Source organism: Chelonia mydas, chromosome 8 (genome assembly GCF_015237465.2).
Source record: "Chelonia mydas isolate rCheMyd1 chromosome 8, rCheMyd1.pri.v2, whole genome shotgun sequence".
NCBI classification, from domain to species: domain Eukaryota; kingdom Metazoa; phylum Chordata; order Testudines; family Cheloniidae; genus Chelonia; species Chelonia mydas.
In genome coordinates, this window is record NC_057854.1 from 968,642 (window position 1) to 984,939 (window position 16,298).

General features: G+C 53.7%; 1 protein-coding gene across 1 annotated transcript in view; it reads right to left on the reverse strand.

Moving 5' to 3' along the window:
* Positions 1-16,298, reverse strand: part of NSD1 (nuclear receptor binding SET domain protein 1) — a 140,554-nt gene that overhangs the window by 34,147 nt on the left and 90,109 nt on the right. The window contains exons 12-20 of the mRNA XM_043520693.1: positions 11,458-11,601; positions 10,836-10,959; positions 10,371-10,571; positions 9,009-9,188; positions 6,983-7,139; positions 6,400-6,605; positions 5,397-5,509; positions 3,873-4,142; positions 2,344-2,460 (exon numbers count right to left, since the gene is read on the reverse strand). Of these exons, the coding sequence (XP_043376628.1) occupies positions 2,344-2,460; positions 3,873-4,142; positions 5,397-5,509; positions 6,400-6,605; positions 6,983-7,139; positions 9,009-9,188; positions 10,371-10,571; positions 10,836-10,959; positions 11,458-11,601 (1,512 nt within the window). The remainder of the gene's footprint in view (positions 1-2,343; positions 2,461-3,872; positions 4,143-5,396; positions 5,510-6,399; positions 6,606-6,982; positions 7,140-9,008; positions 9,189-10,370; positions 10,572-10,835; positions 10,960-11,457; positions 11,602-16,298) is intronic.

The following is a 16,298-nucleotide window of genomic DNA, read 5'->3' on the forward strand; positions in this document are numbered from 1 at the left end:
GTCAAACATCAACACATAACTGGGGAGCTTGACCCTGGGTTTCTTGAGACCTAGAAGCCTTTCAGGCTTCTGGGTCAGCTACGTGCAACTACTGGAAAAGTCGAAGCCCAAGAGGACTTTTGAGGAGCTCACTCTGGGACCTGATTGCTCGTGGAGGCAGGTGCGAGCGTCTCTCAGTGAGGGCCTTGAGACACCATGCATGAGGCATGCCTGTGCAGAGAGACACTGCATGGCTGCACTTTAAAGCTCCTGAGATACTTCTGCTGTCTCTGAAAGGCAAAATAGAAGGACAGAGAAGCAGGCAAGACAGCAAGAGTGCAGAGAAGCCTACAGCTATGACCCAAGTCTCTGCTTGGTGCTCAGGTGCTTTGAATTCAAGTCACGACGAGCCTCAGAAGCTCAATGATGCACCTAATAGTGGAACAAGAGCAGAGCGTGCTATTGAGCACTATTCTGACACCTGTGATCAAGGGAAGCCTGGAGCTGTGGAATCCCGTGCTCCCGAACAGTGCCCTAAGGGTCTGTCTACACTGCAGTGTAAGCCCAGGGTTAGCAGAACTCGAGTTAGCAGACTCTGGGTTTGTTAACCTAGGGTTTGAACTCATTTGGGCCTCCAGCGACTACACTGCATTACGTGGGCCCGAGTCCAAGCACCCACATCCCAGGCTTCCTAGCACCCTTCCAAAATGTGGCTGCTCTCGCCCTTTGTTCATGGTGCAGTGTGGGAAAACTTGACAGTCCAGAAGCAGTTGGACACTTCTATAGTTGCTCCAAAGACAACCGGAGAATACAGCTCTGCTGGGGTGGATATCACCACCAACGAACAGTGCACGAAGCCAAGACCTGAGGCTGGAGAGTAGACAAAGGGTGCAATGGGGGAGGGGAGCAGTGCTGCGAGGTCTGTGAGTTGACAATCAGCAAGTTACAGTTCCAGCAGGCTCCTTCTCTGACCATAGCCAGAAGGGAAATACGCTCTGGTGAACAGAAGGCAGCCTCAGGATCTTAGCAGGGGTGGCCGGAGACACTTTCGGCGGATCCACCGTGGACCCAAGAACAGAGAGCCATTAAGAGCAGAAATCCTATTTAGAGAAACCCTATTGCCTGTCTGCCTATATGGCCCCTGTGACCATCATATCTGAGCACTGGGGAATCATGGAATCGTAGGCCTGAAAGGGACCTCTCAAGGTCACCTAGTCCCATCCCCTGCACCGAGGCAGGACTAGGTATTATCTAGACCAGCATTTCCCAAACTGGGGTCCGCGAGGGTACTCCAGGGGGTCCGCGGACCCCGCTGATCAACTCCTCCCCCTCCCTCCCAGTGCCTCCCACACACTGGGGAACAGCTGTTCACCGGGTGCAGGAGACACTGGGAGAGGAGGAGGAGGAGTGGGGACAGAGCGCTTGGGAGAGGGGGCGGAAAGAGGTGGAGCAGGGGTGGGGCCTTGGGGGTAAGGGGGAGTGGGGCGAGGCCTGGGGCTGAGCAAGGGACTTGGGGGTTAGCAAAAAAATTTACATAAAAATGGGGGTCCTCAGGTTGCTAAAAGTTTGAGAGCCACTGATCTAGACCACCCCGACAGGTGTTTGTTTACCCTGCTCCTGAAAACCTCCAATGATGGAGATTCCACAACCTCCGGGGGTAATTTGTACCAGTGCTTAGCCACCCTGTCAGACAGTTTTTCCCAATCTCCAACCTAAACCATCCTTGCTGCAATGTAAGCCCATTGCTTCTTGTCCTGTCCTCCGAGGTTAAGGAGAACAATTTATCACCTCCTCCCTATAATAACTGTTTATGTACTAGAAGACTTATGTCCCCTCTCAGTCTTCTCTTCTCCTGACTAAACAAACCAAATTTTTTCAATCTTTCCTCATAGGACATGTTTTCTACACCTTTAATAATTTTTGTTGCTCTTCTTTGGACTTTCTCCACATCTTTCCTCAAGTGTGGTGCCCAGAACTGGACACAATACTCCAGCTGAGGCCTTATCAGTGCTGAGTAGAGTGGAAGAATTAGTTCTTGTGTCTTGCTTTCAACACTCCTGCTCATACATCCCAGAATGATGTTTGCTTTTATTTTTTTTTTTGCAACAGTATTCTATTGTTTACTTATATTTACCGTGTGATCCACTATAACCCCAGATCCCTTTCTGCAATATTGCTTCCTAGGCAGTCATTTCCCATTTTGCATTTATGCAATTGATTCTTCCTTCCTAAGTGTAGTACTTTGCATTTGTCCTTACTGAATTTCATCCTATTTATTTCAGACTTCTGAAAGGGGTACAGTACTCTGGAAAGATTGAGAACCACTGGTCAAAGATACTGGCAAGAGAGAGGCCCATCATGTACCTTGTCCAAAGTCAGCATATAGAAGTTGGTAATGTCATGCTCCTGTGCGTAGCGGATTCGTGCCCGACACTCCTCCTCATCAATCAGCTCTCCCACGTATTCATTAACAAACTCACCCTGCACAAGAAAAGGAACAGGCAGCTGCTCAGGTCTTGCTACTGACGGAAGCAGAACTCTTTGGGGGAGGAAGGCCCTTCTGTGCTAACAAAGCTTGCTATCCATTTCCTCTCTGGATACTTTCATTTCATTAACGACTAGACCCCAGGTACTTTGCAGCACATTTCACCTAGATTCTGCAGCAGCTTCATAAATTTCAAAAAACGTATTCAGAAAACTAAATAGGACCGTTAATAATATAGTCACACGTTACCCCCTGTTCTATTTGAAAATAAAACATTTAGGGACAGCATAAAGCAAAGTGAATTTGGGTTTAGTGTGTTACAGAATTCCGCACTGACACCTGCTCCATAACTGAATTACAGGAGTTGTTGGCAGAATTGATACACAGCCTGGGTCCTGGAACACAACCCTGCAACAAGCTTTGCAACATCGCAGAGCACAAGGCATCTGGTTTGAACACTGCTGACATTTATCCCACACAGTAAAACCTGTTCAAGAGGCCACCAAACACAGTGAGTGCAATGCCGCGCCACTTTTACCAAAAGACACCCCCATTTCAGCATCTGAGTTTCACTGGTTCCTTGTGTGGTGGTTACAGACAGGTTACATGGAAGGTTTTCAGGGATAACCACCTACACTGCATCACTAACAATCAGCAGTTAGGGCAGCCCACCGAGGCCAGGTCAGGGGCCGAGTTTGGCCTTCCTCTCTCTGGAGATGCCAACCCCGCCTTTGCTAACCTGTTCTGCAGTCTAACAGCCCTTACACATATAATGTGTCTGTCTTCTATTCAACTTAATTGTTCTCTGCTTTCCTTCGTTGTTTAACACAAACCCTCTTTCCTATGGAGAAAACCCCTCTGACCACCAGCAGATCTAGACTTCTGGATTTTAGAAAGATAGGGGTTTGGGTAGCAGGGGGATTCCCCCACATCCAGATATGCTAGCTTCAGCCATCACTACAGCTCTCCCAAAGACACTGTCCTCGGTCTGAGGGCTTCCCCAACAGACACTAATTATGACCTGGGTTTTTAAGTAAGATCCCCACGTGAAGAATGCCTGGAGGTTCCAGAATGGAAGCTCATGCTCCTTGTCTGAGAAATCTCAACCCAGTCTAAGGCCTGCTACCTTAGTGCCCATCACTTTAGTGTCTGAGGGCCATATAAGCAGATGGACTGAACCATCTTCTAGACTACCATGGGGATTATTAGATCCCAAGGCACTTCCCCAGGGAAGCTAGAATATCCCTGCCACCTGGATGAAAGCAGGTCAGGAAACTGAAGTCATCCATTTCTCTTCTATATGGGCTCCTTTGGTCAGACAATATGTAAGTTATGGAACCACAGGAAGATGTCTATTAAGACGGGCTCAGTGTTACCACAGAGTAAAATGAAGACACATAATGGGTACCTTCTTAATGTCCCTTTTGGCTTGCAAGCCCCAGCCGCGTGCCAGTGTGCGGAAGATTTCTACCTCTGGGTACTGCCTCTTGGAGAAGCACTGGTTCTGACAACGCTCCCCAGCTGGGCAGACCAGGGGATGGCACTCATACAGCAGCATGCGATTGATGCACTCTGAGTCCAGGCCACAGGGGTTTTCATCTGTGTGTTTGCAGTTGCATCGTGGTATCTCAGACAGGTCTGCTGTGAAGATTTGCACCTTGCCCACTGGTCTGTTTACCTGGAAATGCACACACACAAGGTTAGCTAGCTAGGAAACAACAGCATGATGAGGAACAATCAACGCTGCATTTCATCCCACCCACTGAGCATACAGGCCACAGTGCAAATCAGTTACAGCAAAGACTGAAGGCCACACAGGTCTAAGCATATACTTAACTTGTAGGCATCCCTCTGACTCCATTCACCCCAACCTCTGCCTGCACTCAGGAGGTGCTGCTTTACCACTCTTGCCGCCACTGCCAGTCTGCGGCACGCCCCACGCATCTTCCGTGTGAAACAGCACATTCTGCACTCTCTCGTGACAGGCCTTAACGCAGCTTCGCGTTTTGGCCTCTTGGTTTTAAAGCAGTTACCTCCAACAGTCCTTTGGCATCCACCACCCAGACTGCACATCTGTGACAGGTGCAGGGACTCTGCTGAGCACTGGAAAACAAGCAGTTAACTCCCCACCCAACTATCTTGCATGCGTAAAGGCAAGCGTAACCAGACAAGGCTGGGGTCTGAAGGCCCATTCTGAAACTCAGAGTTAAGCCAGGAAGCTCTTTAAAAACATCTCTGTGAGGAGGTAGAGGGCTGCATCACATGGAGAAGGGATTGGCTTGTTTTTAGCACAAGTGGGGCCTTTGACTTGGTTAAAGGCAAGGAACTCTGAAAGGCAGGCAATAAAGAGATGCTCTCTTGAGAAAAGCCCTTTGCGGTTCTTTGTACCAACTTGCAATCCCACTGAATCCACCCCTCCGCAATGAACACCAGTAGGTTACTCACCTATAACTAGAGCTGTCCTCCGAATCCCCAAGACCCACTTCTTGGTTCTCAAACAGTGGGTTGGGACACAACTGCACACAACTGTTTTTTCCTTCACCACTAGCTAAACCCACATGGGAGAGAGACATTTCCGTGCTGTATATGACTGGTCTGTAGCGATGTAAAGATGCCCAGAGATGTCTCAGTAAATCAGAGCACCTCTGTTACTGATGTCCAGCAGTGACACAACAGCTGCTACATGAATTCAGGTAGCAGAGAGGACAGATGAAGTGCTTCAGGACACTGCTGGAAGCGGAAAACCTTCCTGTCAATCCTCCCTGGGGGTAGCGAATCAGCCTTCAAAGGCATGCTCCACAGTGCAGGACACTGCAAGCAGCAAAGGCATTTCTGTGTGCCTGTAAATATCCTGCACCAACAGCTCAGAGCTTATGACCCTAGAGGCCTCCCCTCTAGCGCCCACCAGCTGGTGATGATGTGATGTGCTCACCTTGATATGTTTGTAGGGAGGAGGCTTCTTATCATTCTTTCTGTCTTCCTGCAGCTGCCTCAGTTCTTTCTGTGCCTTCAGCTCTTCAAACCGCACAGCAGCTTCCTGCAGAGCTGAAAGAAAACAGACGCTGTGTTACAAGAAGCCCCTTGCGCTAGTGTTGAAGTCAAGTAGCCTGAATATTCTCCATGGCCATATTTGTGCTCAGCTGTTTGTATGCATGGTTCTGAATGGACAGGCCACGCTCCAGTGGCCTTCCACCTTGCCCAAAAGAAAGATGTTCCCCAGGTGGAATAACAGCATCCCATAAGAGGTGTCACTGAAGAGAGCTACTAGTAACCAAGTTGGAAGCATTAGCAGCCCCACTGAGGGAGTTGGGGAGCGAGGGCGTTATTAACTCTGCCCCCGAGATGCTAGCCTTCCATCACTGCTTGTATCACAGGGTCCCCTCCAGCACAACACACCGCTGCGCTGAACACCCACAAGCAGGAATCGGGAAGAGGTAGTTTGGAAAAGGCCAGACTAAAGGGGCACACAGTAGCTGCAGTCATGTAAGGTGGGTGCCTGTGGCTGGAGGACTACAGTATGGCTTGTTCTTGTCTTCCCTTGTCCTTGAGCAGTTGTGTTAGGTGTATGGTGTATTTAGCAATTCTAAACTGCTTTGCAACAACGTTTTGTGTATGTTCATTACTCTCACATTACAGACGGTGGCCCTGAGGCACAGTGGCAGTGGTTCAGCCAAGTTCACAGAGTTTGTGGCAGAACTGGAATAAACTGGCATTCAGGAGCTGGGTGTCTCTTGTTCCCCTGGCATAAGCTCAGAGCTCTGAATCTTCTGGGTGGGCTCACTTATGGGTATGAGGCATAAACCAGAGGTGCTCTGCAAGCCTTGCTTCAACCTTGACTATGGGAGGACCATCGTTTTTCCACACCCTTCATGGGACCATAGACAATCTCAGAGCAGACAGCTAGTGTCTCCCTAGAGCACGAGGAAATGTGTTACCTTTCTTATAAATGCCATCCACTCCCTTGCCCATCTTGTCCTTGCTGCTCACATCGCCTTCCATGTAGGGAAACACCCGAGCCTGGTGCGTCCAGAGGTAATCGTTGGACCCAAAAAACAGCACAGGAAACTCGCCAATGTCATGTTTCATCTTTTGGATATTTACAGGAATAGTTCTAGGATGACAAATCTCAGCTGGCCACCACCTGTCACAGGGGATAGGGACAGGAAAAGCAGGTCAAAGCTTTGACACCACTGCCCCTAAAAGCTGGTAACAGCGATTTTCCAGTCTGTAGGGGCACTGAGAAGGAGAAAAGGAACTTTCCTGGGGCTTCCAGTACTTCACACAAAGCAGCAGTAATGGGCAGAAGCTTGGCTTGGGGAAGAGAAAAGCAGCAGGTGGAAGAGGGAAAGAACGGGGAGGAATGGTGCACTCTACTATCAGGTGCCTATGTGGAATTAAAAACAGACCCAGCTGCATAACCCAGAGTAGAAACCAGCACTCTCCAGAGCCCCCCGCATAGTCCGCGCTGCACGAGGAAGGGCTTTAACATGGACAGGAACTACATTTATTTTTACCCACCTGTAGCGCCCAACTTTTACCCAGACCACCTCCTTGTAATGTGGTTTCTTGCCAGCTTTGCAGTCGTTACAGTACCAGCTTCCCTCAGGCATCTCGATGTTCAGACACTCGCGGTGAAAAGCAGCTGGGCATGACTCACAGCACAAAAGGCTGCCCCCTGCATCCAGGAGCGATACAGCAGTGAGAGCCACATCACAGAAACACTGGACCCTAGGCTCCCAGACAGATTCAAACCAGCTCTTGCACAAAGCTCGTTCCATCTGCCCAGGCACCCGATCTCTCCATCTCTGCCAAGCAGCAGCACAGGGCCATGCAGAGGGCCGGGCCAATGCCTACGCACCACCGAGGTCCCTCAAAACAGGGTTACAGTAGCCTACAGGCTTTGCGTTCTGTACCCTTCGCCTCACTCAGGCCCGGCAGCAATGGCCACATGCAGCTGAGGCTGTGTCTCATCTCCTGGGGTACCTGCAGGGAGGCATTTGCGGGAAGACTAGGTGCAACCACATTTGAAAACAGACTTAGGCTCTTCTGCGAAGCTGTTCCAGTGGCAAAGTCCTTCCATCAAGAATATTATCTCATTTCCTGCCCTGAGCAGCTTCTCCCAGCCTGGATACAGAGACCTGGGAGCACAGCTGCCCAGTGTGTGGAACGGCGGTCTCTAACACAAACCAACCCTAATTCAATGAGGCTTGATGAGAGCAAGACAAACACCTTGACCTGGCATTGGACGAGAATGGGGGCCCCAAGCTGGTCTGTCCTCAGTAGTATTTTCCTGCTAAGTAGCTGGTTCCTGCATTAGGTCTTTCCCCTTGGCACCCCCCACGCAGGCTCCACCCTGTACCTCCCACCGGGCAACTGGGTGTCACCCTAGCACAGGCCCCGCCCCGTACTCCACGCGGGGCAAGTGCACGTCTCCCCAGCACAGGCCCCGCCCCATATCTCCCACGGGGCAAGTGACGTCACCCCATGGCACAGGCTGACAGTTGGCTCCGCAGTGCAAGCCCCACCCCGTATCCCCTGCGGGGCGAGCGGTATCACCCCAGCCCGGGCCCGGCCCCGTCTCCCCGGCGGGGCGAGCGCGCGGCACCCCGGCGCGGGCCCGGGCCCCGCCCCGTCTCCCCGGCAGGGCGAGCGCGCGCGGCGCCTGGGCCCGGGCCCAGGCCCCGCCCCGTCTCCCCAGCGGGGCGAGCGCGCGCGGCGCCCGGGCCCGGGCCCAGGCCCCGCCCCGTCTCCCCAGCGGGGCGAGCGCGCGCGGCGCCCGGGCCCGGGCCCGGGCCCCGCCCCGTCTCCCCAGCGGGGCGAGCGCGCGCGGCGCCCGGGCCCGGGCCCCGCCCCGTCTCCCCGGCCCGGGCCCCGCCCCGTCTCCCCGGCGGGGCGAGCGCGCGCGGCGCCCGGGCCCAGCCCAGCATCCCCCGCGGGGCGAGCGCACGGCACCCTGGCCCAGCCCAGCCCAGCATCCCCCGCGGGGCGAGCGTGCGGCACCCCGGCCCGGCCCGGCCCAGCCCAGCCCAGCCCAGCATCCCCCACAGGGCGAGCGCGCGGCCCCCCAGCGCAGGCTCCGCCCCGTATCCCTCATGGGGCGAGTGATGTTATCCCATTGCACAGGCTGACAGCTGGCTCCCTAGCACAAGCCACAGCCCGCATAGCAAGCACAGGTTGCCCAGACCCCGCCCCGTATCCCCTGCGGGGCGAGCACATGACGTCCAGGTCCAGGTCCCGGATCCCCCGCGGGGCGAGCGCGCGGCACCCCAGCGCGGGCCCGGCCGGGCCCCGTATCCCCCGCGGGGCGAGCGCACAGCAGCCTGGCCTGGCCCGGCCGGGACCCATATCCCCCGCGAGGTGAGTGCGGGTCACCCCGGCCCAGGCTCCGGCCGGGCCCCGTATCCCCCGCGAGGTGAGTGCGGGTCACCCCGGCCCAGGCCCCGGCCGGGCCCCGTATCCCCCGCGGGGCGAGTGTGGGTCACTCCGGCCTAGGCCCCGCCCCGCAGTGCTCACCGTGCACTAGGCAGAATACAGAGGGTCTCACCTTCCGAGCAGACAAAGCACCAGCTGACGTTGACGTGCTCATGGTTTCTGCAGCCCCGCCGTGGAGAGAAGTGAGTGGGGCAGATGATGCTGTTGGAGGCGAGGATCACTGTCCCAGCAGCCAGACAGAAATCATTGGCGTGGTATGCCACCGGACACCGAACACAACGCATCAAGCGACCTGGTGGTGGTAAAGGTTGGACACAGGTAAACACTTGAGGGAAAGTGACCATTATAATTTGCTTCTAGAACTTAGTTTTGTCAATATTCAGGCTTACAACAAAGGGTGAAATGAGTCACTTGGCGAAGGGACACCTTGCCTCTAATTACGCCAGCTTCCCAATAACTCATTCCCTGTGTTTAAATTAACTGATAGAACAGCATGCCCCAATGGTGGGTGCTGCACCCTGGGCAGAGGGGCTGGAGAGCGAGCCCGTCCTGCACACAGCCTGCAGCAGAGGCTCCAGGCATTGCAACATGGCACGGGCTCACAGCTGGCTCCCCCCAGCTGTCAGGTGGGCATCAGCTCACAGCTGTGAGCCCCCCCGAATCACGCTGACAGCCCGAACCTGCACAGGCTCTATTTCACAGCAGGGAGCCTACCAGCAGGGAAACCGACATTCTCGCCGAGATGGAGTTAGGGTATCGGTGTAGTGGCCACGTGCTGCAGCGGAAGCAGCTCTGTGGTGCAGACACTGACATCACGTCGACCTAACTCTGGAGGGTGGACCGAGCCTCAGCTCTGGCCCGGCCTGGCCCGGGGAGCAGCTGAGACAAAGCTGAATGGGACCGCCATCTTGGGCACCAGGTTGCCACATCCAGAGCAGGGAGATGGGCCCAGCCTAAGCATCCACACTGCACTGTAAAGCTGTGGGTACAATTGCTGGACCCAGGTCTCAGCCATGCTAGCATGTCCGTATTGAACCACACAGAGCTTCTGACTCAGGTCAATTTGCAGTGTGGACACAGACATCGAGTGCACCGGAGTCTCACTGGGACTTGAGCTCGGCCCCACGCCATAGCAGGGTCCTAGGACCCGGGTCCTGAGTCAGGCTGATTGATATGTGTGCGTGGACAGAGCAGGGTCTTCGACTCACACCTGAGTCAGAGCCCAGGCACTGCGTGGGTATACCCTAGCTAGAGAGCAGCAAGTTCACAGTCCGGCACCTTCCCCTGAGGACCATATTTACACAGCCCACAGCAAATGTCACACGATGAAAGACTGAAGAACAGGCACTGGGTGGGAGACACCAAGCACCTCAAACTGCTCCAAAATTACAGGTGCTTTGGATGCAAGAAAGGGGCTCCCGCCTTTTTTCCTTGACCAGCCCCAGTAACTGCAGGCACAGAAGGGTTTCTTTACCTTTAGACGCAGACAGGTTCGCTGGGTTAGCAGCATGACAAGTCATACAGATGTGCAGTGAGCATCGAAAGCCCTTGTTCTGCATGACCGTGGGTGGATACTTCTGCACACACTCTTCATGGTAGTACTTCCCGCACAAGGGGAGCAAGCACCGCCTCACGTCCTCCCCACTGCTCTTGCACACAAAGCAGGTGTGGACGCCTGGAGGAGAGAACACCGGTCACATGGCACAAGGGAAGGGGCTCTCTCAAAGAAAAAGTTACCACCTCCGGCCAGACTGGCTGGCTCCTTATGAGCTCCCGGCCTGGACTGCACAGCTTCCCAGCCCCCGCCATGCTCTCTGGCCCTGGCCATTTGTCCCAAGAGCAACGCGAGCTCAACTCGTGCCTTCTGCCGATGGCACACTTGAAAGCAGCCCCACACAAGCACCCAGCAAGCGGCCCGCCCTCCCACCCGACGCCGTACCTGTCGAACACTCATTGCAGATAAACTTGCCCTTCGGCATTTCTGAGAGCCCGAGGCACTGCAGATGGAAAGCACCACAGCACTGCGCTTCACACAGCAACAACTCCCCCGGCTTCTCACAGATCTGCACGGGGAGGGAACACAGCGTTACTTCTGGGACAAACCCCTGGCTAGAGACACACAAGGAACGCAGCTGGCTGAGACTGCCACAAGAACACCCTACGGAAATCCCTTCACACCAGCCCTGCTACTTCTCCCTGAGTCCCTGCTGGGAAGCAATGGCTTAAATACGTCCCACGTCATTCCCAGCCACCTAGCACCCACCCCACCGCCGCAGGGATAATGCACCCGGAGCCTGCTGCAGGAGGGACGGGCACTGCAGAGCAGTCATGCCGCATCTACACACAAGGGAAGTGTCCATTCAGCGCAAGGCACAGGAATAACTGGACAGCCAAGTCTCCTGACAAGAGGGGCCCATCACCAGGGATCCAGAAAACATTAGCTAACTCAATCAGATCTGCTTGGAGGTTGCTTTGTTAGCCAGGGTATTAAGTGTGCTGCACAGTTGCTCAACACCACCGTCAGTGTTACGAAGGTTCACACAAAGACCGTAGCTCCCTACCTGACACACGTTCTCCTTGAGGGCTGCTCCTCCTCCTCGCTCCCCCTGCATCTTTTTGGATGAAGGCACTCCATGGTCATTCTCAGACCCATCCTCATTGAGCTCCTTGGGGCTTGCAGCACTCCCATGGATAGGTATCTCTCCCTTTAGAAAAGAAATCCAGAATTTGGACTGTCAGTATTTCCTGGCCCACCCTCTGGGCTGTTAGTTTGGCTATCAAGCACATACAGGTTTTCAGCTGGGCTGTAAGCAGTGCCTCTAACTCTCATCCTGCCTGCAGAGGGCCCCTCATGCCCTGGGGAAAATGCCCTCCGCACTGTTCCACTCTGAGGTTTTATGAGGGAGGAAGCTTTAGTTTGCGCTTTAACCCCAGGTATTCAATTTGGCTCGCTTGCTGCCCACGACCCCTCTTCAAGGGGCTCTCTTTTTGGATTAATTCTGCCCCAACCTGACCCGATAGAAACACTCACTTTGGTGCCAGAACAGTCCTGGAGCCGCCAATATGGCCCAGAAAGCTTCCCCAAGGCACTGCATACACACTCCACTGGATGAGATGCAAATGAGCAGAGCATGGTCAAAGCAACCATTATTTCATTCTGTGTATCGGAGCGCCAGGAACACACTGACACTATTTTAACTGGGGGTGTTGGCTGAGGCGATGCTAGAGAACCAGATTGCTGGTAACGGATCCAGTGGAGCTGCCGAAGGGCAGCGAGTCATCCCAGCCATCTCCTTTAGGGTGCAGTTCTATTCTGCATCCATCTGCAAGCCTAGATTCTAAGGCCAGACGGGGCCCTTCCGATCATTTAGCGTGACCTCCTGCAGAGCACAGGCCACAACTGCCGGTGGCATTAAAGCATCTTTCAGAAAAAATCCAATCTTGCTTTAAAGACTTCAAGTGACGAGAACCCAGCACATCCCTCGGTGAGCTGAGTCACCAGGTCCTTGCAAGGTCCGAGACGGGCAACAGGAGCTGCAGGACTCTCCATTCAGGGCAGAGAGACAAGGTGGGGGAGGTAATATCGTTTATTGGCCCCATCTGCGAGGGGGAGAGAGACCAGCGTTCGAGCTTACACAGAGCTACTCTTCGGGTCTGGGAAGGAGAGCCTGTCTGCATCTCTGTGGGGAGCTGGCCCCCACGCTGCAGCGGCAGACCCCAAGGAAAGGAGAGTTCCAATTATCCTATGGAAGCCAGGTCCCCTGGAGAGCTACTGGTCCACTGGGTACTGCCTGGGGTTGGGAACGTCCCGGGGGTGCCATGGGGATGAAGGCGTGCATGGCAATACACCAAGTGTTGCAGGGGTATGGGATCAAGATGGCAAACGTGCCTGAGATCACTGAGGGATCTGAGCAATTGGACTCACTGAACTTTGCTGGAGCGCAGGTGTATTGCACGCACCTATCCTGTGCCCATTCCCATCTAACCCAGAAGAGCTGTCACTCCAAGGTCAGCAAGCCTTAGGGGAGCCCTGTACCGGTTCCGACAGGCAATAAGATGGCCTGGCACGTGCACCACATAAGGATTTTTGAGAACTCTGTTCTTTTCAGAAGCAGACAGACTCACACTCTTCCCACAGCATAGACAGTGAGGTGTCACAGAATCACTGCATACCCACTGCTCCCCCGGCTCACCAAGCCATACACTGAGCACAGGCACTCAGATGGTGGTTCATCTGCACCCTCAGAAGGCACAGAGTGGTGGTGGAAAGCTCAAAGCAAGACGATGGTGCTGCTGACATGCCAGGACAGTCAGGATCACGAGTCCCGTCACAGCTGTCTGCTGTATTCTGCAAAGGATGAGGTATTCTTGCAGCAATCATTCGCAGCCAGACTGAAAAGCAATGCCACCCAAAGCGGTGACTTGCACTTCGCGTGCAAACAAACCTTGAGATGCTGGGGCCACACCTTTTGTCTGGGCAGAGAAAACAGTGGGGATGGATTACGCTGAGGTGTGCAAATGTCAGCATTCCCTGCTGTTAAGTACCATTGCTAAGGCTGCAGGTTTGTCATGGTGGTCACAATGTCACAGATACAGACGCTCCCCGGGTTACGCAAGACCCGACTTATGCAAATTCGCACGTATGGAAAAAGTTCCATAAGCCAGAAATAAGGATTTTTGAGTTGCGGAAATTTTTGCATAACATACGGGTATACGTTTCTGACCCATGCAAAATTCGAGTTACGCAAGGCTTTCCGGAACAGAACGATTGTGTAAGTTGGGGGGTGTCTGTACCGTGATTTTTCTATTTGGTTAGGACTTTTCTTTGTGTCTGAGACTTTACTGAAGCAGGGTTTCCCAAATGCTGGGTTGCTGAGCTGGTGTGGAGCTGAGGGTGAGCCCTGGAGAGCTTATCCTGCAGCAGGGGCTCCTGTCCCATGAGGCTCAACCTGGCTCCCTGCTGTGGGAACTGCAACCTGGTGCATGGGTTTGCAGCGCTGCTCAAGTTTGGTCAAGCCACCCTCTATTATGACAGAGGCAGCTGGGCCAAATCTGAGTAAGTGGCACTGCAAACTAACAGACACTCAGGGTTGCACTGCCACTCACTCAAATTTGGCCCGGTGCTGCTCTGTTATCATGACCGAGGAGCGGCTGGGCCAAACCTGAGAGGCAATGCAACCCCTGCACCAGTTTGCAATGGCTGGAAGGGGAAGCCAAGCAGACAGGTGCTGTTGCTGAAGGGTGAATGCAGGGTGGGTTCAATTTCCAGACTCCCTCCCTGGGGCCCTCTCCTCCTCACCAGGCCAGGATTAGGGTTGTGGTGCAGAGGCAGAGGGTGCTGTTGTGGGTGGTCAGCGTCCCCTCAGGAGGGCAAGGAGGGGTGGGGCAGCAGCAGAGGGGAAGGATTCTGGCCTGTTGAGGACTCCCTCAGGAATCTGGACCCTGGGTGGGGCACAATAAAAGACAATATGAAGTTGGTGGGTCACCATGCTAAAAAGTTCGGGAACCACTGACAAAGTGGTTTGAACTTGAATATTTGAAAAAAATGCGTATTTTATATAAAGAGCTACAGAGAGTTGACTTTTCCAACCTGTGACTTTACACACCATTTCCCCAGACCCCTTTGGTTCTTACTACATTTCCCATGGCTGCTCTGTGATTTTTGATTTAAAAAACACCATGAGAGATCTGCAGTCCTAGTCACTGCCTCCTTTGCTCCTGCGTTTCTCCATCACTGCAGCCATTTTTAACCGGGCAGGAGTTTGCAGGGAGGAGTTCTGGAGCGAAGTAGGGATGCACTGACGGCACACTGAAGTATGGGACAGAGATATATGGAGCAAATCATGTTTATTAAGCACACAAAAGTGGAAGCCCAGCAGCAGCAACAAACTAGATCAAAACCACAATACTACACACCAGGCACTTCTGCGGACGACAGGGGTACGAATGCATGTCCCGGGGAGCCTGAGTCACTCTGTCCAGTTTGTTGGCAGAGATGGAATGCCATGGAAATGCACAGGAAGGAACAGACCAGTATGGCACAGACCAAAACGAGCTGCCACCATCCTGTACCGCAGCACTGTATGAGGAGGTGGTATGTACAGGTCAGATGCAGGGGCCTGCTAATGGGATAATGGCACTAATTGCCTGTGTCTTTGGATGTGCTTTCTCAGGCGTTCATTCCCTTTGGAATGCTTGCTCCTGCCTCCTCCTTTCTCTGCCATGAGGGATGTATAACATCAGAGTCTCTGTCCTCTTCCCCCACTTGGCTTCTGCCTGGAAGCTGCACATAGGAGCAGAGTCCCCTTTGCACATCCCCCTGCAGCTCCAGGGTCAGATCCTTTTGTTCTCCATTTCCCCCCAAGGACTGGTGAAGCATTTAGCCCGCTGATGTCCTCAGACGCCTGTTCCCGCTCCTGCTCAGCAATGCAGCAGTGGTTCCTGTAACGAAGAAGAGGGTTAATAGGTTTACTGACACTGGAAACCCTTGGAATACCAAGGAATGCAATAGTTCTGGTTCCTGCTCACCTTGGGATTCCAGTGCCACTCACAGGACCTATCTGAGCAAGCGAGGGCAAGGACTTGGATTATTCTCCTGGATAACACAGGAGGACATGTTCAAGGAACTGGAGAGGCACTATGCATTTCCCTGAGGGATCTGGAAGTTAGTATTACACTTGATCTGATTAGTAAGGCCAGTCATCTAGCTTTGCAAAGATTACCAGAGACTGCTCTGAAATCTGGAGGAAAGTTCTCTGTTGGATTGCTGCCCCATGTTTGCAGATAAGTAAATAGTGCACTGCTTTGGTGTGGGGCCAACAGAGACAATGTAGCCTGTGTGGGGCCATGCTGCCCCGGGTGTGGTTTACTGCAGTAGACCGCTCCTGCCAGGACATCTCCTATATTTCAGGGTTTGACCTAAAAACCCATCCTGCTTGGCTGCCCTTTTGAGTCCAGGCACATGCATGGCTAAGCCAGTCACTGTATGCTGAGGGCTTGGGACTTCTGCTCCAGCTTGGAATAATGCTCCACACAGACAAATGTAGAAGGGGCGGCTGAACCTGGTGGAGCAGAGCCAGCTGGGCGGGGGTGGCATAGGAAGCCGCCATGTGCACAGTGGAAGGGAGACTTCCGCTCTCATGAGTTTGCAACTGAACATTTCTCATAAGAACCAGACACATTGCCCCCTCCTCGGCCCTGAATCTGCCAAACCAGCCCTGGTCAGTGAGAATAAATAACAACCACGTACCTCGTACAAAGGGCAGGCATCTCTTCCTGAACCTTCTGCCGCTGTCTCTGCAGCTTACGATTCATTGAAGAGTCCTGGGGCGTCTGGCATGTTCACAGGCATGGCCTGAGCCATATCCTGGACTTGTCCACGCCAGAGCTGTCACCCCACCCC